The 24,163-nt window shown below is 45.5% G+C and overlaps 12 protein-coding genes across 12 annotated transcripts; 6 read left to right on the top strand and 6 right to left on the bottom strand.

The window, feature by feature from the left end:
- Window positions 1–642: 642 nt before the first annotated feature.
- L203_100581 (AMP deaminase) lies at window positions 643–3,597 on the bottom strand (the record flags this gene model as incomplete). The annotated part of the gene is made up of 11 exons (XM_066210039.1): window positions 643–904; window positions 954–1,215; window positions 1,266–1,517; window positions 1,567–1,815; window positions 1,860–2,008; window positions 2,058–2,124; window positions 2,176–2,299; window positions 2,347–2,460; window positions 2,507–2,615; window positions 2,662–3,231; window positions 3,365–3,597. 11 exons carry the CDS (start codon window positions 3,595–3,597, stop codon window positions 643–645), a joined length of 2,391 nt encoding a protein of 796 aa, XP_066066136.1.
- A 42-nt stretch (window positions 3,598–3,639) lies between these two features.
- Window positions 3,640–4,310, bottom strand: L203_100582 (uncharacterized protein; the record flags this gene model as incomplete). Its single annotated transcript, XM_066210040.1, has 2 exons — window positions 3,640–3,758; window positions 3,848–4,310. 2 exons carry the CDS (start codon window positions 4,308–4,310, stop codon window positions 3,640–3,642), a joined length of 582 nt encoding a protein of 193 aa, XP_066066137.1.
- Window positions 4,311–4,443: 133 nt separating this feature from the next.
- L203_100583 (sorting nexin-41) lies at window positions 4,444–6,568 on the top strand (the record flags this gene model as incomplete). The annotated part of the gene is made up of 5 exons (XM_066210041.1): window positions 4,444–4,788; window positions 4,832–5,092; window positions 5,141–6,001; window positions 6,044–6,196; window positions 6,245–6,568. The coding sequence occupies 5 exons, from the start codon at window positions 4,444–4,446 to the stop codon at window positions 6,566–6,568; spliced, it is 1,944 nt and encodes a 647-aa protein (XP_066066138.1).
- Window positions 6,569–6,741: 173 nt separating this feature from the next.
- Window positions 6,742–8,699, bottom strand: L203_100584 (uncharacterized protein; the record flags this gene model as incomplete). Its single annotated transcript, XM_066210042.1, has 7 exons — window positions 6,742–7,326; window positions 7,374–7,505; window positions 7,565–7,760; window positions 7,817–7,918; window positions 7,968–8,136; window positions 8,187–8,534; window positions 8,591–8,699. The coding sequence occupies 7 exons, from the start codon at window positions 8,697–8,699 to the stop codon at window positions 6,742–6,744; spliced, it is 1,641 nt and encodes a 546-aa protein (XP_066066139.1).
- A 322-nt stretch (window positions 8,700–9,021) lies between these two features.
- L203_100585 (uncharacterized protein) lies at window positions 9,022–11,645 on the top strand (the record flags this gene model as incomplete). The annotated part of the gene is made up of 5 exons (XM_066210043.1): window positions 9,022–9,552; window positions 9,610–10,150; window positions 10,198–10,380; window positions 10,426–11,299; window positions 11,351–11,645. The coding sequence occupies 5 exons, from the start codon at window positions 9,022–9,024 to the stop codon at window positions 11,643–11,645; spliced, it is 2,424 nt and encodes an 807-aa protein (XP_066066140.1).
- A 307-nt stretch (window positions 11,646–11,952) lies between these two features.
- L203_100586 (uncharacterized protein) lies at window positions 11,953–13,158 on the bottom strand (the record flags this gene model as incomplete). The annotated part of the gene is made up of 7 exons (XM_066210044.1): window positions 11,953–12,089; window positions 12,141–12,207; window positions 12,301–12,484; window positions 12,552–12,705; window positions 12,761–12,845; window positions 12,902–13,076; window positions 13,142–13,158. The coding sequence occupies 7 exons, from the start codon at window positions 13,156–13,158 to the stop codon at window positions 11,953–11,955; spliced, it is 819 nt and encodes a 272-aa protein (XP_066066141.1).
- Window positions 13,159–14,051: 893 nt separating this feature from the next.
- L203_100587 (uncharacterized protein) lies at window positions 14,052–15,228 on the bottom strand (the record flags this gene model as incomplete). Its single annotated transcript, XM_066210045.1, has 7 exons — window positions 14,052–14,255; window positions 14,308–14,442; window positions 14,492–14,666; window positions 14,713–14,786; window positions 14,835–14,868; window positions 14,911–15,103; window positions 15,156–15,228. 7 exons carry the CDS (start codon window positions 15,226–15,228, stop codon window positions 14,052–14,054), a joined length of 888 nt encoding a protein of 295 aa, XP_066066142.1.
- Window positions 15,229–15,398: 170 nt separating this feature from the next.
- On the top strand, window positions 15,399–16,632 carry L203_100588 (uncharacterized protein; the record flags this gene model as incomplete). Its single annotated transcript, XM_066210046.1, has 8 exons — window positions 15,399–15,469; window positions 15,514–15,552; window positions 15,603–15,702; window positions 15,753–15,845; window positions 15,894–16,061; window positions 16,115–16,266; window positions 16,314–16,434; window positions 16,483–16,632. The coding sequence occupies 8 exons, from the start codon at window positions 15,399–15,401 to the stop codon at window positions 16,630–16,632; spliced, it is 894 nt and encodes a 297-aa protein (XP_066066143.1).
- Window positions 16,633–16,834: 202 nt separating this feature from the next.
- On the bottom strand, window positions 16,835–18,316 carry L203_100589 (uncharacterized protein; the record flags this gene model as incomplete). Its single annotated transcript, XM_066210047.1, has 3 exons — window positions 16,835–17,974; window positions 18,017–18,150; window positions 18,217–18,316. The coding sequence occupies 3 exons, from the start codon at window positions 18,314–18,316 to the stop codon at window positions 16,835–16,837; spliced, it is 1,374 nt and encodes a 457-aa protein (XP_066066144.1).
- A 134-nt stretch (window positions 18,317–18,450) lies between these two features.
- L203_100590 (uncharacterized protein) lies at window positions 18,451–19,639 on the top strand (the record flags this gene model as incomplete). The annotated part of the gene is made up of 3 exons (XM_066210048.1): window positions 18,451–18,825; window positions 18,869–19,546; window positions 19,601–19,639. 3 exons carry the CDS (start codon window positions 18,451–18,453, stop codon window positions 19,637–19,639), a joined length of 1,092 nt encoding a protein of 363 aa, XP_066066145.1.
- A 273-nt stretch (window positions 19,640–19,912) lies between these two features.
- L203_100591 (uncharacterized protein) lies at window positions 19,913–22,722 on the top strand (the record flags this gene model as incomplete). Its single annotated transcript, XM_066210049.1, has 7 exons — window positions 19,913–21,215; window positions 21,267–21,343; window positions 21,406–21,442; window positions 21,494–21,574; window positions 21,627–21,876; window positions 22,396–22,495; window positions 22,633–22,722. The coding sequence occupies 7 exons, from the start codon at window positions 19,913–19,915 to the stop codon at window positions 22,720–22,722; spliced, it is 1,938 nt and encodes a 645-aa protein (XP_066066146.1).
- A 48-nt stretch (window positions 22,723–22,770) lies between these two features.
- Window positions 22,771–24,153, top strand: L203_100592 (uncharacterized protein; the record flags this gene model as incomplete). Its single annotated transcript, XM_066210050.1, has 5 exons — window positions 22,771–22,786; window positions 22,834–22,892; window positions 22,948–23,793; window positions 23,845–24,060; window positions 24,112–24,153. The coding sequence occupies 5 exons, from the start codon at window positions 22,771–22,773 to the stop codon at window positions 24,151–24,153; spliced, it is 1,179 nt and encodes a 392-aa protein (XP_066066147.1).
- Between the last annotated feature and the right edge of the window lie 10 nt (window positions 24,154–24,163).

The raw sequence follows: 24,163 nt of genomic DNA on the forward strand, positions 1-24,163 counted from the left end.
CTTACAACTCAGTTATAAAACAACTGTCATTGGATACTGATGTCATTTCCCCTTCAAGGCTTGGCAAGTTAGATGCTTCTTTCCTCCTTCGTTGTAAGAGCCACATGTGAGGGTTTTGTCGTGATAGCCAAAGCCTTTAGGAATGGAAAGCCCTCCACGTAAATAGCACTTGTCAAGGTTCACTCACCAACGTCAAGCCACCTGTATCTTGATTTTGGGGCTTGTTACTACCAAGCCCAAATGGAACAAAGGCTTCTGGGAGAAAGAAGCACCCGTTCAAGATGGACAGGGCACTCCTAAAGCTATCACGACAATATCTCCTTGCCAGTGTTCGACGAGGTGTGTCCATATGGCGACATGTTTGAGCAGTCCCTGTTGCTACGACAGTGCTATGTCAGTCGCTAACATCAAGGTAAGAATACTCCAAGCGTCACTTCTCATGCATATACATGATGGAACATATGCATTGACATTGTCGTTACCATTCCAAAGATCGGCTGCGTTAACAAGTCTGACCTGATCCTTCTTCCCAGTTTTATGCATAATGATTTATAATCATAGCCGATCCCAACAATTAACAAACTCCAGCTGTGGATGATCTGAAAATGTGTAACTTGGATCATCTATACATACTTCCTAAATCTAGTGTCTCATTTCGTGAACTCGAGCTTGTTTATCGACATTACTCATGCTCCTTTGCCTCTTAACAAGCTCAGCAGGACTTGTGGCTTGATCTGCTGCTAGTACAGCTGAAGAATGTTGCATAACATTCATGCCGGTAGTCATAGACATTGCTGCTGCTCCTACGTCCGAAGTATGAGTGGCAAACGCAGGCTTATCGGTGGCCGTTTTGAGGTGAGTAGGCGTGGCGCTCGGTGAATGTTGGCCATGCTGGATTAATGCACTAAGTTGACGTTAGTCCAGGTCGTTACTTAGAACAAAGCGCTACTTACAGTTCCTCTAGCAACGTCGCATGGCGGTATGTCAACCTAATAGTAGGCACATTTGTTTTGTGGATATCATTCCCCACTGCACCAGGTATATACCATTTGTTTCCGATCCAGTGTCTCTTAACTTGCATTTCCCAGCCTGATTGGACAACAGAGTTGCGCGCAAGTTCGCACATATCAGCAGGCGTGAGCTTGTAGATTTGGGCAGCACAAGAGTACTCTTCAAGCAAATGTGACGCTGTGAAGTGGAATTGGAGAGGATCGTCTGCCAGCTGTATCAGCCCGCTTCTGCGGTATTATAAATAAATCACAAACCCGTGGACAAAGAAACGTTCAAACCTGTTCTGAAAAAGTCTTTGAAGGGGTTGCGTTCATACGTTAAGAACAACGCGTTGTTGCTTAAAGGAGACATTGCTAGACCGATCTGCTTGAGATAGAATAGGTATTGCAAAGCAGGGACTTTTCGGAGAAGAATACCATGCGAAATGGAGTGAGCAGCGAGGAAAGCCGAGGAAAGATGATCAGGGTCACCAGCTTCACCACAGTGAGGTCGGAGCACAAAAGTGTCTATTCACACATTAGCTTAAGGTAGTTTCAAAAGCAAGAAAAGACGAACTGAAGCCTCGGCTTCGCCGCCAAGCGTTTAGACTTGCCATATTGGCATACATGTAGTAAATCCAATAACTGTATGGTGGACTCTGCTTGGTATTCCACATTTGTGCCGTGGGGAACTTGCGGTACAATCTTCTCTCAGTCTTAGACTCATCATCCACAGAGTCAAAACCAATAACTCGTTGAAGGAAGATATGAAGCTCAGGATGGGAAGATGGATCCTGAGTGACCTCAAACAGTGGTTGGAAGACATCTATGTGTGGTTAGTAGTACACTTAAAATGTTTAACAGACCTACTGCGAACAATATCTTCAAAGCTGTTGATTAATCCTTGACCTTTGTATACCTCGTATAATCTTGGAACTTGGATCAGCCATCTGACATTATGAGAGATAAGCTTGTTGTCGACAACCCATTTGGCGAGTTTATCCCATTCGTTAATGTTTCTGTAAGCTTGCTCAGCAGGAAACATTCATACTGCAAACCAATACATACCGACCATAGATAGAGAGACGCCACTCCGAGTGTTGATACTTGTTCTGTTCCAAGTCTTGAATTAATTCTACAATCTTGTATCAGAATTCACTCATTTCAGCGTTTCAATTTCGCGCACCCTGAGTCAATTCGGCTAAGTACTTTCCTTTGAGCAAATTGTCAGTTTTGAGGAAGATTTCTCGGAGACGTGAAGAGCCAGTAGGATTGTATCGGTCGTTGAATCTATCGAACCGGTGAAATTCCTATGTCAGTGTTAGCCCTTGCGTTGCTACGACGAAATGGGTTTCACCTGATGTGCATGCATGTCAAGCATGTCAATGGAAAGGTCATAAGCAGTCAAGTTCAGAGTTTCAAAAACCTCTTTGAGCGTCAAATCTTTATTATCTCGATGGATGACGATTTCCTGCAGTTAGTTAGCCTAGTGAACTGCCAGAAAAGAATATACCAACATTGGGAGATTTCTTAATTTTGGATTTTATAAACCGCAAAAGATGCTTCTGATTCATACTCGCCGAGTGGTGAATATGAGTGTCAACTTTTCGCACATTGTAAAAATCTCTGCAAATACATGAGCGAGAGTAGACAATTATAACACTTGACCAACCGGTGCGGAACAGCCTTCATATCGGCAAGCTCCTGGTATTCATTTAAGAGACAGTACAAACTCCATTTGTTTTGTAGGTACTTGAGTCGTCGAAACGCGAAACTTTTTGCTGGCCCGTCTGAGCATACACCAAGTAGATAATCGAGGTCAGTGAAGTACTCTTTAAGACGAGGTACGCGAGAAAGGGGCTTCTTGGGTGAGTCGGCTAGCTTTTGGCTTTGATTCACAGCGTCGTGGACATAAACAGTATAGACGCCTTCATCATTAAATTCAAAATATCGACCTTGATCTTTGCCAGGGATTTCGACATCTTCCTTCTTGAAAATCTCACTATCCTTTGTGTTTTGTACTTTTTTAAACTGGCCATCTCCTTTGATATGGTCAGCAGGCTCTGGAATAGGCCCGCTCTGGTCATTTTTCCAATGCCAGTGAGGCGCTGGGGGTGGAGGGTAGATTTTCCATGCTGGCAACGTTTCGGCGGCGTCGGGAGGAATTTCAGCTGTATCCGGGTTGGCTTCAGGTTTGAGACCCGAGACGTCACCGGCAGAAGGAGGATTAAACCCGTGAAAACTTCCGTCATGATCTCGAGGGTTATCTCCGAGTCGTTGATTAGAGAGCTCCAGATATTTGTCCCGGAGTTCAAGACAACGAGCGAACGAAGCGCTAAAGACCTGTCAGAACAGCAACATACCAAGAGACATACTATAAAGCTTCAAGCTCATTCCTCATACCATGTTCTGTAAACGCAAGAATGTGAAGTTTGATCAGCACTTGTTCAATTTCATCTGTACATTTTTCCTCTTTCGGAGTGCCCGGGGCCGAAACCTGAATTTCAGACGAAACAATACCAGGCGTCAGGTTGCTAGACGAAGTAGGCGACGAGGGCCGTGTGAAAGGGGATTGGATACCCGAAATAAAGAATTGAGGGTCAATCATGTTTGATAAGAGTAGAGGTAAAAGTGGGTAACCCTGCCGAAATCAACGGCTTCTTAAGGCAGGCTCCGTCCTCCAGACAGTTGAATGGAAACGCCGATATGAACGGCCGCCCGCGAACGTGGGCCCAGAAATAACGCTCGCAAAAGAACCAGCCACCACATCTATCCGCCTCAAAGGTTCGTTTCAAATAATCAACCAGCAAAAAGGATACCACATTCATTGCAGCGCACTCGGCCATAAATGGACTTACCATGTCTTTCAGCAGCTTGCCTTTCTGCCGGCAGCTCCTCCACCAGATGTTGCATAGCCAACACCTTTTCCTTTTTTACTTCTTCCAGATCCAGCTCTTCCTGTCTATCCCTCTCCTGCCTGTGGAGGATTGCTGGCGCCGGACCCAAGTCGCCATAATCTGGGTCGGACGGTGAGACCAGCTCGGCGCCGTTGACTGTCAGTGCTGTCGCTGGGCTCTTGTGTTCCAAAAAGTCGCTGGGAACTATCCTGCCTCCATAACCAGCAGCGGGTTCCTCCATCTTGACGCTTGGTGGTGGCAGCCGAGTCAAATGATGCGACATCCACATCTCATCGTTCAAGAGCTGCCGCTGTCTGGCGTGGTAGTCAAACGCCGGTGACGACCTGACAGCGTCTCCCGCCACATCGTTGGAGTATTCCAGAGGCGTTAATGCTGATGGCGACGATGGTGGCGACAGTGGCATAACGATAATTGAAGAATTTTACGCGTCGCGAGAATTTATACCTCTGGTGTCAGCGCGCCTATCTCACGCGCGCCTACACACAGCCACCCCTTTTACCACATTCCAATTCACTTTTCAAACTTCATTCATCCAAATGAGTTCCAACTCACCGCCCAATCCATTTGTGGCCTCTCCTGTGTCCAGCCCGCCGGTGTCTCCTCCGTTAATGGCCCCGGCAGTGGCAAGCGCTGTCCGGAAGCCATCGTCGCTGATCTCGGCGGCGTCGGGTTCTCCTCCGCCAAAACATCGAGCGTCTTTTCCAGACCCGTCAAAACACCCAAAGACAGGAGCGACAGTCGGTGGGCCCAAAACTAAATCAGGCTGGTGCTGTGCGATTGACAAGGAAATCTCGCTTGGCGAGGAGGTCCACGTCGTGGACGCCGTTAAGACGACCGAGGGAGGGACAGCTAGCTATATCACCTATGTGATTAGGATTGGGGTGAGTGAAGGCGAGAAAGAAGAAGAAGCGCTGACAGACATAGACGCACACGGTTCGACGTCGCTACTCGGCGTTTCTCTCGCTGCATCAAGCGCTGACGGGGTTGTACCCGGTGCTCATTATTCCACCTATCCCTTCAAAGCAGTCAATTGCCGATTATGCAGTTAAGGGGCAGAGCAAGGCAAAAGAAGACGCCACAGTCATCGCGAGGAGAAGGAGGCTGTTGGAAGATTTCCTGAGGCGGCTCGCAAGACATCCGATACTCGGAGGCGAGCATGTGTTACATCGCTTCCTGGAAGAGGGTGTGAGCTGGGTAAGTGGTGGAAAGAGTTGACAGGCCTGATGTTTGCAGTCAGAGGTGCTTCACTCTCCTCCAATTTCGTTGCTGCCAAAGAATCCTCTTCACGCACCGTCACATAATCCGACGTTTCAGCCCGCTACACCTACATCTGCGGGTGACGCACCAACGAGCACATCGTATATTGCCCATCATTTGCTTCCAACACCATCTCCTTCTCATCCGCTTCGCTCACCAGACCACCGTTTTCTAGATTCAGAACACTTCACTGAGAAATTCCAAGATCATTTCGCAGGTACAATGGAAAAAGTGAACAGACGAGTCACAAAGAGATGGGGTGAGAGAGCGAGTGATATGAGCGAACTTGGAGGTATATGGAATGGCTTTAGTCTGGTTGAGCAGGGAAGATTAGGAGAAGCGGTCGAAAAAGTAGGACAAGCGGTTGATGCCGAGTATCTGGCCACAGCGGCATTGGTGAGTGTTATGTTTTGGCTTCAGCTGACAAATGGCAAGCTCCAAGCGTGGGAACGCACTACTACTGAACCTGTCCACATTTATGCGCAATTTGCAAGTCTCATCCGTTCGCGTTTATCGTTCCGACACCAAAAGCATGTCCAATTTGAACTCGTTCAAGAAGCTCTTGAAACGCAAAGAGACAAGCTCGATTTGTTGGAAAAAGCCGAGCGTGAAGCACATCGCTTGGAAGAAGCTTTGGAGAGAGGAGGAAGCGTCTTGGTTAATCCGTCTTCTGTAGATACTCAAGAAGAAAGTGAAAGAGCGCAACGACGAGGTCGATCAGGTCAAGGTTTCGGGTTGTTGTCTGCAGTAAAGCACACTATAAGTGGAATGATTGATATGGATCCGGAGGCCACTAGAAGGGCTAGTATTGCTAAAACACGTGACAATATCTCACAGGTAGGTCTCTTAATCCAATACACTTGGCCTAACTATGTTTAGCTGGAAGATTCATATCAAGCAGCAGCACAAGACTTGAAATATGCATCGGCGACTCTCCAAGCGGACCTTGATAGGTTTCAAAGGCAAAAAGTCGCTGATTTCCGTCAACTTGCAATCAACCTTTCCAAAGCACACCGCGATTGGTGCCAGCAAGTGAGTCATCCTAGTTCAAACACTTGACGCATCTTATAACGATTCCAGAATCTTGAAGCATGGCAAGCCGCAAAGGCAGCTATCGCTGAGATTGATCCTCATCCCAATCAACGTCCACCTGCAGAATCCCAACTCCAAGTGAATTTATCCATGCAAACCCAACAAAATGAAACAGGAGCAGATATTGATGTAATTTCAACGAGGGAAGAAATCGAAAGAGTGGAAGCGCCTGAGCCGTCTCCTACCATCAAGGCGTTTACGCATGAGCGCGCGAACGAAACAGAGTCTCAGGTCCAGGATGTTGGAAGCGGAAAAGAGCAAATTAAACAAGAGAACGATGTGAGTGAGCATGGACCTTTGGGACCGTTGTAAAGATGGTGTAAAAGTATAGTTTTGATATGTGATTTGCTTCGATGATGGACAAGTGTATGGAGCATGCATAATTCAATTTAATGTGATACAGTTTAGCCTATTATATGTGGTAATCTACGTAGTATATGTCTACAAGCTTTTCTGCTGGCTCATGTCCAAGATATTTTCAAAAATTAATTTGCTACAATTCGTCTCGTCTCTGAGCCATCATTATCAACGAAGATAGTGTGCTCTTCGTGTTCTGTCAAACCCTCACATCTCGTCTGCAAATCTGTTGGAACATTGTCTGCTAGGATACGATCTCCTTGAGTGGATTGAGGGTGTTGGCCCGATGAAGATTGCACCATGCTGCCTTGACCTTTTTCGGCTGTACTCTCCGCATTACCATCATCTAAAGCATCTCCCAAGACCACCGGCCCCGCCTTGATATCTATTCTTCGCAGCCTGTTTGCTCCGTCCGTCTCTTCTCCCACTGACGCTGCACTTATTGTGTAACTCGTCAACAAAGTTTTTGTAGATGTTCTCGCTTTTTGGAGACCTTTGCCTAAAGGTATCGTAATGCCATGAATGACTATACTTGTGAATACGATAAAGTAGACAACAGGGATGATGACATGGCGGAGCTGAAATCGAGTATCATTGTTGGGAATAACGCGTAGCGCAACTTGAGAGTAGAATACCGCACCAACGCCGATAGGACCAAAATAGCCCACAAAGAGAGATTCCCAAAACGTGCATAAGGAAGGAATCCAACGTTTCTGTTTTCAAGAGTTAGACGAGAAGGAAGAAAAAGAAAGAAACATACCAAAAGAACGACAAATGGAAGACGACGTAAGATCATAACAGAGATACCAAGGGCTACCAATCGCCAAGGTGTCATTCCGAATCTGTTATAATCATCCCATGGCAAAATAGCTCCAATGTACAAAAACACAGCCTATTTGTCCATTAATTCATAAGCGTTGCTAGAATTTGTTGATCGTAGGCTGAACTTACGCTATTCAGAAGCTCGTCAATGATATCATGAAATCCGTGTTTCTCTGTCTCGAGTCTAAACCAATCGTCCCAATTCAAAGCATTACCAACAGCAAAGCAAGCGAGAATATCATCGGAGCCAATGAGGCCAACCAACCCGGAAGTGAAGAAAGTAAGAGCAATGCTGATTGAGAGAAACGACTCATGGTCAATGAGCCTAAGTCTGGTTTAGGCGGTATTCACGACAACACTGACTCAAAGCAGACGACTTACTGGTTAGATTTTGCATAACGTAATGCTTTGCGAGCTACATATCCCATAGCAGTGCCAATGAGACAAGATAAGACGATTTGATAAAAGACAATATTGTAAAACCTATACTTGTAGCATTAGTATGAATTATATTCATCATAAAATGACGTACCACTCTCCAACGGCGCCCCCGACAGTATGCCAGGGATGACTGGCTTCGTGGATGAGTATAAGGTAAAGTCCAATATAGAGAAAAGGATATCCAAGGCCATCATTGGCGCCAGACTCAGCAAGTATAATATTGCGGACATGCAATGGAACATTTTTCTCAGCGTATCGACCTGTGAGTACATTCATCAGCAAGTCTGCGTCTTTGGTAAGGAATGCATACCTCGACAAATTGAGTTTGAAAGGACTGGATCAGTAGGAGTTACACATGCGCCAACGACCAAGGATTCCAGAAAAGTCAGTCCTGGTATCAACCCCCAAATCAATAGACTACTGATAAACCATGCGGTGGTCATGATCGGTCCGAGAAGCGTGGTCAGCGACAACCATTCTTCGCGCAGGTATCTCCTTGGTAAAGACACTCCGGTAAAGAGAACTTGGATGGCAATGATGATACGGGTTATTTGATGAGTTTGGTAGTCTGGATCTTCAGACCACTCATTAGGGTTGAGCCATTTGAGAGCGAATGGTCCAGTGGCGATACCAATCAGGGTTGCAATTAATGCTTCTGCTACGTGCTATCAGCGTCAATGCACTAAATGCACCACTTTGCTAAGAGCCGCTTACACATATGTAGTTTCTCCTTGACAAAATAACTGACTAGCCCCGATAGGCTTACATACCCTCCAGTCACACTCAGGGCTTTGGAGACTTGAGTGATATCAAGAGCAACCATGATGAGTCCACGATATATGCCACGCCACACGCGTCAGGAAGAAAGCTGGTCTGTTCCAATGTGGCGATATTCTACTGCTCTCTTGTTGGAGCGTATCTTGATGACAGTTTCTTAAAATAAAAAGATAAATGTAATGAAGAAGTAAGCAATATGGGAAATATTTTCAGATGTATCTTATTAATTTTCCCGTTCCTTAAAAATCACGTGACTTTGTTCAAAACAATCAACAACTATCTAATCGTTCAACTCTTTATTGTTTATCTTTTTCAATACCTACCAGTTCTCTCTTTTAATCGCAGTAAAAGTGTCTTAACCATCTTCTATGGAACCAATTCCTATACCCTCTTCCTTATATGACTTGGAACGGAGAAGACTAGAGAATACTATAGACCATGACCTCGCATCTCTGTCTCTTTCTTCTTTAAACACCACCTCTTCTTCCTCACAAGCATATCGTGGTCACGCTCAAACTGCCACTCAGACTTTTATAACTTCATCGTCAGATTTCTCGCTAGAATATCCTCGCGCAGAATCCATTGGGATCTCTGCTCAGCACATTACGGGTGTTGGTTATGGGCATGGGCATGGACCCGCGGGCACGCCCAGGGCGACTGGTAGGACATCTTCTCGGCAAGGTAGCATCAGAGATCAGCAGAGTCTTTTTGTTGGTGCCAGTCCAGTCTCGACCGCTGGACACCATGCAAGCAACATGACCCTTGGTGCTGGAGTTTTCAAGACAAGGGCGGCTAGATATGGAGAGAAGGAAAACAACCCAGAAACAGAGGAGGATTTTGATCCCGAAAGAAGTCTTGGAAAATTAAAGGGAGAGTTAGGTAGAGTCATGAAGCAATCTGCAAGTCTTTTGTTTACGGTTTGGATCTCGAGATGTTTTGTTGACCTATTGTCCTAGAAAATACCTTCTCGCCCATCATCTCCATTCTCACCACGATCACCTTCACCTCTTCCTTCTTCTAACAATCAGCCTTTGAACCTTTCTCTTACCGCCTCAAGGAATGAGCAACTTTTAAGTCCTCCTACCAGCAACGAAAACACCGCAAAGATTGGACAATCTATCAAGTCCTATGCTGAGGGCGCCTCGCACTTTTCGTCCCTTGCCGAACAAATTGGTAAAGACATTCAGGCTCGTCGAAACTGCTTGGTAACGGCTCAAAATCCTAGAACACAGACCAAGAAGCCTCTAGCTGTCTCTAATTCTCACAACATACCCGTGTCTCGTACCCCAGGTCCCATCAAACCAATTATAAAAGAAAAGAATGATAGAGTTCGTGCATTGCAAGCTGAAGGAAAAAGATTTGCTAGTGCGCCTGTAAAGAGGAGCAAGGATACCTCTGCAGATATTACAGGCCTGACTGCTCTATTGGCCACCCCGGCCAAGGGGATGAAATTTGGTTCGTTAGGTAAAGATGAAAACATTGGAGTAGAACCCACTGGTACGTTTTGAATTATGGCACGAAGACAAAAGTTGAAGCCATAATAGTGAACATTCCTCAGACTTTGGCTACTCTTCATGCCAGACTGCGTGCGCTCGAAATGGAGAACTCTGTGTCAAGACGGAGAGTTAAAGAGCTGGAAGAAGAGCTGGAGAAGACTAGACAGGAAGTTGAAACGGCAAAGACAAAAGGAGAGCATGATTTGCGAGAAGCAATTGGTGAAAAATCAGGTGAATCTACTTGACAAGTCCAAAATATTTGTTAACAGCTTATAGCTTTGGAAGCTTTGGTGGAATCCCTACGCGCGAACCTTTCGCGGCTAACCCTTGAGCTTGCTCAGCACAAGGAGATTGTTATTGAATTGCGCCACGCTGCGACTGTAGGCAATGATGCAGAAGCAGGCTCGTCATCTCCTAGCTCGTCCTCTGTTAGAGATGAACTTGTTTCGCTTCGGCAGAAAATTGAGCGACTGACTCAAGAGGTTGAGAAACTAGGCGGCATCGTTGAAGAAGGTCTTGAAACTCAAAAACGAGCCCGCGGTGAGAGGACAATGCGTATGGAAAAAGAAGATATGGAGAGTGTGATCAAGCAGGTAGTGGAACAAGAGCGCAACAATAAGGGTACTCAAAACCAAGACCAAGTAGCATGTGTACAACATTTTGAGGAAGACCAACTCTCAAAGCAACAACAAGCGCTCACAGACGTGGTCGAGGATGCTGCAATTCCAAATATACTAAACGCTTTACAAAACCAGACATGCGATTTGTCACGAAACTATTCTAACCCGACGACTCCTCTAACTGATGACGGTTATGATTCACCTACACCATTCTCTCGCCCTGGATCGCGCCAGTCTCCGAGATCTCCTGTCGCTCAGCTAGTCAGGCCAAAGTCGAGGGGTAGACGCGAAAGGTCGAAGCTAACATATCAAGATCGGAGTGGAGGCCCAGGATCTCCATTTCCAAGCATTGTTGGTAAGGAACTAGAGAAAGAGTTTTTTAGTCCCTTGCCTAAAGATAAAAAGCATCAAAAGCTTGCCAACATCCACAAAACCAAGAAAAAGAGGTTTAGCGCAGATGGCCTTCCGCCACAAACTGTATTGACGAGGGTGATTGCTGAATTGGAAGATGACTTTGCACATTACAAATCGTTAGTGCCTGATGGGTTTTCGCAAAGGAAATACGCTAACAGGGTACATAGCATCTATTCTGAACTGGCCGATCAGTACAAAGTTTTGGATCCTGCTTCTGTAGTTTCTAAACGACATGTCCTTGCTGAACACCTTCGAGAGGTGATTGATACGCTTGAGATCAAAGCGGATCAGATTTCCGATCTATACAATCTCCTAACCTTCAAAGACAAGCCTATTCCCTTAGATGGCATGGCAAGGCAAACAGATAAGGGAAAGAGAAGCGTAGGGGATGTGATTAGAATGGTCAAAGAAAGCTTGGGAAACGAAATGTGGCAAAGGTTGCAAGACGACTTGAAAAGATAAAATTATTGCATTACAAGCAACATGGGTTTCTCTAAAGCAGCAGTTTTTTGGGGGCAATTTTCTATTCTGAATAACATGTTTTCGCATTCACTCATTTAGGTTGTCAAATAATCATCGTCATTATCATGCATCGTATCATTACTACAAACTGTTACAAGTCAGATAAACCTATCTGGCACCACAAAGAGAAGCACTAATCTCGGGTCGGCTGAAGGTGTTAGAACATATCACTAATCAGAGCAATGTGGCATATATCTAGCTAATATCATGCATCACAAATAATCACTGTCTGTCGAGTCTTGACCTTTCATACAGAGCTAAAATCAGTTATGATCTTCCAGCCCATCTTTCTACAAGCTCCATTACATAACTCGCCTGTGTGCTTTTGAATTGTAGACTCTTGTGTTTGTGCAATAAGATACTTGATAGTACTGGTCTGTAACCCTATTAAATGCATCAGCTCATGTAATTGACAAAAAGGAGAATTATTTTTACGGGAAACAGCATCTTCATCAGCAAAGATTGAGGCATTCTCATGTAGTTGCAGAGCAGACGCTGGACACTGCATTCAAAAAACCCCACATCAGCTTCGATGTTTCCTTTTTTCAGACGTTCTCCTTCTTGAAAGGGCAGAAATGGGCGATTAATTACTTACAAGATGATCGACTCCATCTTCCAAAGCTCTCCTTAAGCCTTCGCTTTTCAGCTCTCTATTGACGAGCATCATTATCTCTCCAGCTTTCAGTATCGTTCCAATCCCCATGCTCACTGCTTGACTAGGCACTTGTTCGTTAGCATCAAAAAACCGTTTCTTAGCTTGTGTTATCTCGGGGCCGAGCCTGACAGGACGAGTATGAGAGGCGAGAGAAGACCCAGGTTCGTTGAAACCGATGTGCCCATTCGTACCAATGCCAATTCACAAGAGGTCTATACCACCAAGCGAAGTGATAAGGGCTTCGTATGCAGCGCAGGCAGATTTGGTAGTGGAACCTAGAGGAGGGATACCAGGAAGAAGATGGACTTGGATAGGCAGAATATCCACTTGTGAAAAGACTAGAGTCTTGATATTTCCAGATCAGCTGAGCGGCAGCGGAGGAAGAAGAAAGGAGACAGACAATGCCTTTCCATAAAAGCATAATAACTTTGTGAATCTTGAGAGCCAAGACCAACACACTCATCGAGATTGACTGTCATCACATGCTGAAAAAACCGACTTTGTCAGCTCCTAGTCTTGTTCCTGCGAGCACACGACGTGCTTCAAAGCTAACCTTCCTGGCACGGCATCTCCTTACCAATTCTCCATAAACGGGGATGAGCGTACCATCTGTAGGAAGCCCCAAGACAAACTTATGTGATTGTGTAGGAGCAAATGTCTTGATACGGTCAACGATGGGCGAAGCAACAGCGTTGGCAACTGAATTGTGGTTTGAGCTACAGCAATACAAAATATGAGAAAATGAGAGTGTCTACTCAAAGTGTTGAAAGAAAAGGCGTACAATACCTGGAGCTGCATGGTTCTCGTTAGAAAACAAATTAGCACAGTCTACACGGCGAAATGTCCATTGATTAAATTTCTGATGAGGCTTTTGGCTTCATCAATACCTGCACACTTTGAGCTTCTTAGAAGACTAAATCCAAAACAGCCAAAACTCCTTTCAACTTCTCGGTGAGGCATAACAGAACGAAACTGACTTCAAATCTTTGCAAGAAGACGAAAAAATTGCAAGTGGCTGAAAGAAGGTGCAAAAAGATAATTGCTCAACAATGGTGAGCCATGTTGAGGACGTAAATGTGAGAAACAAGATAAGCTGCATATAAAACATTGGAGGCACACATCGTTGATAATATGGCTGTCTGGATGCTTTCACTACTGTGGGCAGGGTGCTTGCTTTATTCAAAACAGTCAGCTTGAATCTATGTCTGTAGTAAGGATAAGAAAAAGAAGGCTGAAGAGTTCAGAGGCGTCACGGAGCGTATAATAGATCGTGAACCGCCTTGTTGATGTCCCCACGATACGGTAAGACTGGTGCCAACAAACGCTCATCATAGAAAATAAAGGCATGGTTGAAAGAAAGACAGAATAAACTGACTCACCTCATGTATAGAGATAGTTGGCTAAGTATTCAAAAAGCATGAAAAAGAGAAGAAGCAAAGTTGATTTTCTCAAAATTTCAAGATTATAAGGTGATTAATAAAGACCCGTGAAGACAAAAAATGACACGTAATCATATTGAGGATCCCCGTTATTTAATGTTCGCGACTGTGACTGCGATACTGATACTTTGTAACGCCAGCAGAGAAAGCAATCGTACTAATAATAGATATAGCCGTTATAATCTTTTTCAATAAAACAAAGAAGTCGCGACACGCTTTTCTCAGAGTCATACATGCCTTCATCTTATATCCTTAACTGTCAATATCCATACCTTCCCCACCACCTGGTCCGGCCCCAGTAGCAACTGCCTTGGTTTCTAACCCGCCTTGATCTTTGCCCGCGCCGGTAGTAGCCTTGACTTCCTCTTTGATGACAAGATTTCGAATAGATTCTTTTGTCCAGGCGGTAGTTCCGCGGCGGAATTTGTAGTTGCGAGACTTTAAGCCTCGTTCGTTCTGCATTCACAAATGTCACGAGGACCCAAGATTGAGAAATGAAGAAACCTACCGGCATCTCGTAGTTACGAAGCATCTCAGTGCCGCTTTTAGTTATAACAGCAACATCGACATTTGAACCTGAACCCAAGTCGTTAAAAATACCTGAACGGATTGCCCGTGCTACTAAGTCAATTGCTTCTTGTCTCTGAAATATTTATAAGAACACACGAAAATGGATGAGAGGAAAGACCTACAGTCATATTATCTTTGTAGCTACTTTCAAAGACTGCCATGGCTGCCAAACTACCACTGCCCATGGTGACATAGGGAAGTTTATCGGTAGACCCATGAGCGTGAACAGTGAAAAGCTGAGGGCCAGTGACATCAACGCCGCCTAAAACGAGATGGGCACCAACATGACCTTGATACCTGTAGTCAATCAGTCTAAAATCTGGCGTCAACGGGTTGAACAGACCGAAAGAGGTATTGCTTGAGCATGGTCATTGCTGTGACGATACGGGCTTGTCGACCTTGTGAAAGGGCGTGTAACTGCCATATGGGTTAACAGGCTATAGTTTTGAAATACTCAATGCTCACCTCAATGTTGGAGGAGATTAGATTAGTCACGAATCTGACCACAAATCAGTACCAATCAATCCAAATTGAAACGTACTCGGTGTCTGCGGCAGTACCAGCACCACAACATCTTATGTGCGGAGCCAGATAATGTATCTTTTCACAGTTCTTGTCCGCAACAATGGGCCCTCCAGTAGCTCTTGTATCTGCGCCGAGACAAACCCCTGGTTCGTCTCCAGAATCACCTCCGCCATAGATAGCACCGACAATGGTCGTACCGGTGGATGTTGCTACAGAAAGTGTGAGTAGCAGCAAGTATCATGTACGCACCTTTTGGTACACCCTGTAGCTTGCTTCCTAGGAAGTTATTCCTTGCATAGTTTGAAAAGTCGAATCCAATGTTTTCTTGGGTCATGGTAAGTTGAGGTGTAAATGGTAAAAGTGAACGCGCGTTCAAATTGTATGTATGATTTGATTTGATTCCGTCGCTCCCACCGCTATTCTTCTCCATCGTCTATTTTGTTGATTTCTCCTTTCCATCTTAATTCGACCATTATGCAGGCTTTTCGCAATTTTCAGGCGCAGATGCCAGCTCTGCCCACAGTAGATGTCTCCGCCGTATCCAAAGGTTTTAGGCATACGCTTCAGGCCACCAAGTGAGTTCTTTACTACCAGCTAGAGACTGATACGGCACAAACAGGGAGAGGATGGGAAACGTCGGTCCAGATGGCATTACTGAGTATGCTACTGTCATTTGTCGCATAATGGAGCTCATTCAAAGGGTAACAGGCTTCCTGCAGAGTACAGGCAGCTTGAGGCTCGTGTTGACGCGCTAAGGGATGTACACAACAAGTTGCTCAAAATAACCAAGGTGCACGAGCGAGAATCGGCGAGTGGCATGACAATAGGCAGCGAAAGCTGAGCTGACAGCTATGGCAGTATGACTACCCTGCCGATGTCACAGAGGGGCTTTCTGAGGTTGGCCACCAAGCTGCGTCGGCATGGAGCGCTTTTGCCAACAAAAACCTCAAGGTGTGACTATCGTATTACTTGGTCGATTCAGCTGAATCAGTTTCAAAGGGGACAAATCTTCCTATCCCTATTCCTTCTCCTACAGCTCCTGCGCCTCACCAGCCAAAAACCCTCGCACATGCACTCTCTCGCGCTGCCAAATCTGGTGCCACCGAGCTCGGTGATACTGACAGACTTGGCGTGTCTCTTGGTATCTATGGCGCTGCTTTGGAGAAGGTCTGTCCTTGTTTTTCCACAACGTCAAATACTGAAAAATTCGCTTGACATAGGTTGGAGATGCCCGTATTTCTCAGGATCAGCTCATCGCCGAACGATTCGTCACTCCTTGGCAAGCTACTCTTTCCACTTCTATAGGTCTTGCCATAAAAGCTCGACAGAATGTGAAAGCTTCTAGATTAGAGCTTGATTCTGCTAGGGCTGCGTATGTTGTCTTTATCTGTTCAAGATGTAAACTAACCCCTAAGCCAGACTCAAGTCCGCTGCGCCTACAAAACAGGAGCAAGCTCGCCTGCACGTAGAGGAAGCTGAGGACAAGCTGGTACAGAATATTGAGACTGCTATTGGTCTCATGAAGGCCGTTCTCGAGAACGCAAGTGTACTCTAGCTCTCTCAGGAATGATTATTAACAACGACACAGCCTGAGCCTCTCCAAAATCTGTCTAATCTTGTCAAGGCTCAACTTATCTTTCACTCTACCGCTGCAGAAACCCTTAGTGGAATCCAAGGGCAGATTGAAGAGGCGGCCACTGCTGCAGAGGGAGAATACAGACAGTCTAGGGGAACGTAAATACCCGAAAGGGTGTGCTTAGGAAGAGACTGAATTCTTTTGCGTTTTGGATGAGATGTAACCGTGAATTTAGGTTGAATTTATGAAGATTATGGAATATGACAATGAATTTTGTCTACAATAGTCTATGAACGGGATTACACATACAACCGCTTGGCTCTGATATAAAATTCGTGATAATCTTTTCAAATCGTCATTCGTCTCATCTCTTGGGCTCCTGCGTCCCTTTGATACTCTGTGTCGAACTTGCCTTCTTCAGTCCAAAGCCACCTCCCGTTGGCTTGATCTCGTAATGTGGATGTGAGAGCTGAGGCTCACTAGTTGCAGTAAACCCTATACTTGCCGATGGTCTGGCCAACGTTTTTGACTCCAGTCCTCCGTTTGGAACCACGCCGGCGCTGGAGGTCACTGACCCTGGCACAGTAGGATATCTTGTCGAGAATGGAACGCTTTTCCCTTGAGCTACCACTGCCAAAGGCGGTTGAGCCAACTGAGGTGTAGGTGGAGAAGTTCCTAGTCGGGAGCGGTTTGTAGGTGCAAGGGAAGCTTGATCGGAACCTCGACGAATCATTGGCAGAGATGAAGATCTTTCTGGTGGAGGAGGAGTAGCTGTTGATGTGTTTGTTGTACCGGGTGTGCCGGAGGGTGTTGTGAAGGTAGAGATAGCGGGAGGTGGTAGAGGCAGATTAGGATAACTGTCGAGGTATCTCCCATGACTTGACGAATAAGATCCTACATCCACCGACGAGCCTCCTACAGCCGAACCCAGACTCGCACTCGTCGATATACTCCCGCTTCTCGTCCTTGCCGTTTCCCTCTCGCTCCTCTCTCTTATTTCCTCCTTCCTCCTCGTCCTCCTCTCCTCAAACAATTTACGTACCATGTTTTGCAAGCTATTCATAATCGATGAGGAATACGAATATTCACTCGCCGTAAAACCTTCATAGTTGCGCGCGCTAAACTGACAGCCACGTTCAAGTAGCGTTTTGATGACTTCCAGATGACCCCAAGCGGCAGCGTAGTGGAGAGGAGTGTTGCCTGATAAATCGGTCAAGTCCACATCCGCACCCATATCACACAGCAAATTTATGAAAGGCGTGTTGCCTGCTTGAGCAGCAATATGCAATGCAGTTTTGCCAGCATTGTTGGACCAGTCAATCAGAAATGAAAAGAGGCGAAGATAGTCAATAGTCATTGCCAATGCCATTTGGGATTGTTCAGAGGAGGACAGAGGATTATTGTACGGTGGAAGTTCAGAGGAAAGAATAAGGAGGTTGTGAGGCGAGAGAGTGAGGGACGGGACAGAAGCGAGGAGATGAAGAATGGTGTTGTTGTCTGTATCCTACAGCATCTTGTCAGTCCATGCCACACAACTGCAACTTACTCTCGAGAGTTCTTGATCATCATGGCAGTAATCAAACAGCAGCCATTCAAATACCTTCAAACTACTTTCCAGTGCAGCCCATGCCAGACTTGTGACTCTATTCCTGTCTGGATTGCGCAGGTCTACTTTGGAAGCTAATCGCTGGAGAAGGGTTACATTGTTATCTAAAACTTGTCAGATAATTCATCCCAATAACCCACCTCTGACTGCTTGTCGAATGCGGATAGCTGGATTCCTAACAATATGTAGTTTTGGTGGTGGAAGATTGAAATGGGATGAAGTTGCTAATGAAGTTGACATTTTGTAATAAACATAAAAAGAAGAAATAGAAATAAATGATTAAAAAAGTAACAAGTAGTCGGTTAATAGTTTGTAATTACCGGCATTATCTCTTTATTTTAATCCACTTTTCCATCCTCATCATTACAATCACTATGGCTTCTCTTCCACCACGTCCAAAACCATGGGAATCGTCTTTGGTACAACAGGTGGCATCCACTCAGCAAACAACTTCAGCGTTTGACAGCGCATTGCAAGCTTCCACCTCTGGCACTAATACAGCTGCTCCTACCTTGCCAGAGAGACCAGCAGGATTGGGCACAAGTTCCACAGCAAATTACTCTGGTATGCAGCCATACCAGAACAGGTTTAATGGCTATGGGACATCGACATTTGGAGGATTGAGCACTTATGGGGGTGGTTACGGAGGTTATGGTGGTTATGGAGCTATGAACAGATTAGGAGGATATGGAGGTTATGGGTATGGGATGGGAGGGTACGGCGTGGGCGGGATGGGCGGACCGGGAGAGGTATGTATTTTGCCATGTTGGAGCATTGTACTGAATGCCGTAGGGCTACCCAACGTTGACGTCTAGTCTGCAAGCGTCGACTGCACCAGCATTTGCAGTCCTTGAATCTCTCGTTACTGCGTTTACTTCTCTCGCCCAACTTATTGAGTCAACATACATGGCCACTCACTCTTCATTTTTCGCCATGGTGGGCGTTGCAGACCAGCTTGGTTCGTTGAAAACCTATCTAGGACAAGTCCTTGGGGTGTTTTCCATACTTCGGCTGGGAAAACGAATTGTAGCGTGGCTCAAGGGAAAGAAAATCAAACCTGGGCCATGGGCCAACGAATGGTCTCAAGCCGGCTCGTCTTTGGCACCTAATGGTACTTCTCCGCCTGGAGGAACAAGCGGTCGACCAAGTATAAAACCCCTTGTGCTATTCCTCTTATCGGCTGTTGGTCTCCCATACCTCATGTCTCGCCTCATCAAACTTCTCATTGCCCACCAGTTCGCTGTCCAACAGCAGCAGTCTGTTCTTGGACCTGACAGTACTATAGATCCAACCAAGTTGGAGTTTGTAAGGGCCAAGTGGAAATTCAAGCCCTCTGAGGAATGGGAGTTGGGCTTGGGAAGAGATGAAATCGTGGCTGTTTTAGAAAAGAGGAGTGGGACCGAAGGAACCGACGGCTGGTGGAGAGGGAGAACAAGGGATGGCAGAGTTGGTTGGTTCCCTGGAAACTATGTGTGTCTCTCTAGGTAAAAGTATGGGAGCTAAACTGATGTACTATGTTTACAGGTTGAGGTTATCAAACGAAGAGATCCAACTGGCCAATAGTTAGCATGAAGGTGTAGGCAAGGTATAGCCTCGATATCAATCCTGCATTATCTGTATATTCTTCATTTATTGCTGTATAAATTAGCATGCACATATATAGATGGCTCTTTCTTACATTGGAGTTCTGGACATGTCCGCGTTTGATTTTCTCTGCGTCAAGTTGAATGACTTTTCAATTCATTTCGATTTATTTTACTCTTCTTTTCATTGTCATAAAACCCAATTATTCTATAATTCGACCATCCACTATAATTCAACTTGGTCCGTCAAAAAATGTCTCAACAACAAGCGCTTCCCCATTTCCCTCCAGCACAATTGTGTTTTCCATACTCTCAGCCGCCTCTTCATCCTTCACCGTATATCTCTCTGCAACCGTACTATGCGCAGACTAATCAAGCTTTTCCACAACAGGCAGCGATGGAAGCTCAAGCAAAACGGAGTCGTGGCAATGAATATCTTTTGAGTTTGGACACTGCCTTATCCAACTTGCAGCTGTACGATAACACTGAATTAGACTCGACAGGTGGTGAACGGAAAGAGAGAAGAGAGAGGCTCTACTCCATGCCTGAGGACTCTACAGGATCTTGGAGATCTCCCAATATAAACAAGCAGTTACCGCCTCTCCCGTGCAATGCCCAGCCTTTGACAGTCTATCCATTGTCATATACGTCACATCACTCGGCATTTGAGCCATCACAGGTTCATTACTGCCATGCCCAAATGTATGGTAAGGGCAATGGGGGCAAAGGTTTGCAAATTCCGCCGCCTATGCCTCCTAGGCCTCAAACCTTACCATTACCAGATGTTAAAAACTCATGTCAAGTCAAGCAACCAACCTCCAAAGCGCCTAGTCAGACACAAAAGGTAGCCGAAAGAAAGGTGCTGTCAACGAAAAGACCTCAATCTGACCCTGTCGTTTCCGCGACAAAACCTACAAAGAGCAATGAAAAAAAAGTGACAGCAAAAGACAAGGAAAATGCCAATGGCCAAGTCAAGATAATGTCAGCGAAAGCCAAGTGCTGTCACAAAACAACGATGGACAAAGAGTGTATTCCCATAATTGACCTCACCCAAACCTCTTCCGATTCGTCTCCTGACTCGTCAATATTGGATCATGTCACTCCCCGATCTTCCGCAAGAAGAAAACGTCTCACTTCGGATTTGCGCCAGTCTTTTCTGACTTCTCCATCTATCTCATCGCCGTCTCCATCTCCACGTAGAAAAAAATCTCCTAGCAAAACACCTTCTACATCGCCGTTTGTTAGCAAGGAAGTCGTTTCGCCGAGCAAGTTTGCAACTTTAGGTCAAGCTGTAACCTGCTCGGGCTTTACGAGGACAGGTCAACCGTGTAAACGGCTTGTCAAGATACCTGCGCCATACCTGATCTACAAAGATTCTCAAGAGCCGTCGGATGGCGGCGAACGCAGGATAGGGAATGTCGATGGAGAAGGAGACGTTAGGAGTGAAAGGGTGATGGGACGATATTGTAAAGATCATGCCAAGATGATTTGTGATGCGAAAGGCTTCTATTGGAGAAGTACTGAAGGAGATGCAGGAGTTTGGATTGACTTTGACGGTGAGTTGTGCGAGGCTGTGGACATTCTTGAGCTCCGCTCACGTTTTATAGAGTATATACCAAAGGACTCGGGGCAACAGACACAAACGCTCTTGAGGATGGCTATGGAGAGCAAGTTGACAGCCAAAGTAGGTGTATAATCTACAAAATGTACCCGAGCATCGTGTCTGATTATGTTTTGACAATGCAGGAGGCGCCCGGTTTCCTGTATGCTTATGAACTCAAAGGTCAATCATTTCTCACTAAGTTGGTATAATAGCTGAAGCAAAAGACAACAGATTTAGAGACGGATTCGCTATCTTTCTACAAAGTTGGACGAACAGATAACGTGCCTCGCCGCATAGGCCAGTGGACTAACCGTACGACAACCTTCCATCATCTGTTGAAATATTCTGACTCACTGCGTGGTAGAATGCCAATCCAAAACACCAACTCTACTTGACATTTTCCCTTTACCACATTCTTCATCTTGTTCGTTTACCGGTTCCTCTCTGTACCGTTCCGGATCCATCACAACCTCTTTCCTCCCTGGCGCAACAACTCATCGTATACCACCCTTGCCTGCAATGAAGCGCTGGGAAAGACTTGTCCATATGGAGCTTTCTGATAAGTGTGCAGCGCACCCAGAAAGTCATGAGGCTTTTTTAAAGGCGAGGATGAAGTGCGTAGATTGTGGAATGGGACATAGAGAGGTTTTCCCGTTGCTGAAAACTGACGGAAGAAGATCAAGTGTGTATTTGGATGTAGTTGAGTGCGTAGAGAGATGGGGTCGATTTATAAAAGTTATTTGTGATAACTGAAATGACGGGTAAGCCTAGATGAGCCCCCACCAGAGTTGTTTGAGACTATTGTCGTTGTCACATCCTATCATTGCTGTAATTTGGTATCCTGCATAGTAAAATTGTTGTATGAATGCAATTTTGAAGTTGTATACTTTTAATATACATGGTTAAAAGTGATGACGTGTAAGAATAAGGCGGATATTTCCGGAGATTCTTGAGTGGCGATTAGGTTCTACCCTTTGTCTAATATTTTTCTTCTTTTCCTCTTTTCTTTTCGTTTCTACTTTCTTTTCTTTTTCTTTTCCTCAGTATTTATTTTTGCTTCTGTCACCTGGAGCATATTTTGCGCTAGCCATCCATTACTATACGCGACATCATATCTCACGCCATCGACCTAGAGGTCATATTGCCAAAATCAAGTCTGTAGATTTCGCCGTCGTCAAAGTCTTTGCGAATACCGGTCCGCCGAACGAATCACGCGTCACGCTGAGGGATATTGTGAGTTGTTCTTATGGAATGATAGTGCGGCTATGGAGCCGATCGATTGGATAGAGAAATAGCTGGATAATATCCTTAATCATTGCTCGATGAGATCAAAATTGAGCTGACGATTTGTAATCTTTTAATTGCCACAGACACAGAGAGAGTTCATGCTTTCACGCACGCAAAAACTACATCATCGCCTCCATCATTCCATAAAACAGCTAGAATTTCATACCAGCTAAAATTACCGCTGTAAGTATTGTCGTTTTATCCCAAAGGGTGCTTTGCGCATGCCTTCGGAGCAATGTCGGTATTCAACAGTGTTTCTGTATAGACTTCTGACATATGTATAGGTATAGCTGACAAGATGGCGACTGTCAACATCCGACGAGACGTGGACGACAAGTTCTACGTAAGTAATCGGGTTTCTAATGCGATTATTGTCGCCAACGTTCCTCAATTGTTAGCGTTACAAGATGCCTCTTTTGCAAATTAAGGTTGAGGGCCGCGGTAATGGTATCAAAACAGTTGTTCCCAACATGGAAGATATCGCCCGTGCATTGAACAGGCCTCCGTCTTATCCTACCAAGTTTTTCGGTTTCGAACTCGGTGCACAAACTTCAATGGCCAATGATCGTTATATTGTCAATGGTGCACATACAGCTGAACGTTTACGGGAACTTCTCGACTCTTTCATCGAAAAATTTGTCCTCTGCCCTTCTTGCAAGAATCCCGAGACCGAAATTGAAATTTCTGGTAAATCGGGTCATGAAGCCATGCGCCGAGACTGCAAGGCATGTGGTCGCCAAAATTCACTTGACATGCGACACAAGCTTGCTTCATTCATTGTCAAAAACCCTCCTAAGAAGAAGGAACGGGGTAACAAGAAAGGAAAAAAGTCCGGCGGTATGACTGCTGAGGCCAACATTGGTGGCCCAATGGTCTTTGAGAAGGCTGCGGAAGATGGTAGTGGCGATGACGAAGATGATACACCTGAAGGTAGCGCTGTGCCTACTGCTGGAACTGAGATCGACGCTGTCCTTGGCCGAGCAGATCCCATCCTCGAGAACCCTGATGCTTCCGAGGAGGTTTCCAAGAAGCTTGCTAAGCTTGATGTTAATGGCGACGAGGATGAGGACGAAGATGCCAATTCACCTTATGCCATTCTTGGCGGCTGGCTTGAAGGCAACAAGGACGCTGATGACGCTGCCATCATCGCTCAGGTTAAAGAAAATGATATTATTGGGAAGCACAAGGTTTTGGTTGAAATTGGACACCATCTTTTCACTGATAATGTTGCCAACGAGCTTCCTGTGCGCATTAGTCTTCTCCAGGCTCTCACCACATCTGAAAAGCACCAAAAGTCTCTTCTCGGTGGCCTCGAGCGCCTCATTGGGCTCTCTCCTTCTCTAGAATCGCTTCTCGCTGTGGGAACAACTTCCAAGGTACTCATGGTTCTGTACCAGGCTAACATCCTCGATGAGGAGGTTGTGCAGCAATGGGGCACCCATGTCAGCAAAAAGTATGTTGACAAGGAGAAGAGTAAGAAGGTTAGAAAGAATGCCGAAGTGTTCCTCAAGGTAGGTTCAAGTCGTCTTCAATGTGGATTGCTATAGCTAATGAATAATTAGTGGCTTAACGAGGCCGAGGACGAAAGCGAAAGTGACGAGTAGAAAGTTTACC

The sequence above is a fragment of the Cryptococcus depauperatus genome, chromosome 1 (assembly GCF_001720195.1).
Source record: "Cryptococcus depauperatus CBS 7841 chromosome 1, complete sequence".
Classification (NCBI taxonomy): Eukaryota; Fungi; Basidiomycota; class Tremellomycetes; order Tremellales; family Cryptococcaceae; genus Cryptococcus; species Cryptococcus depauperatus.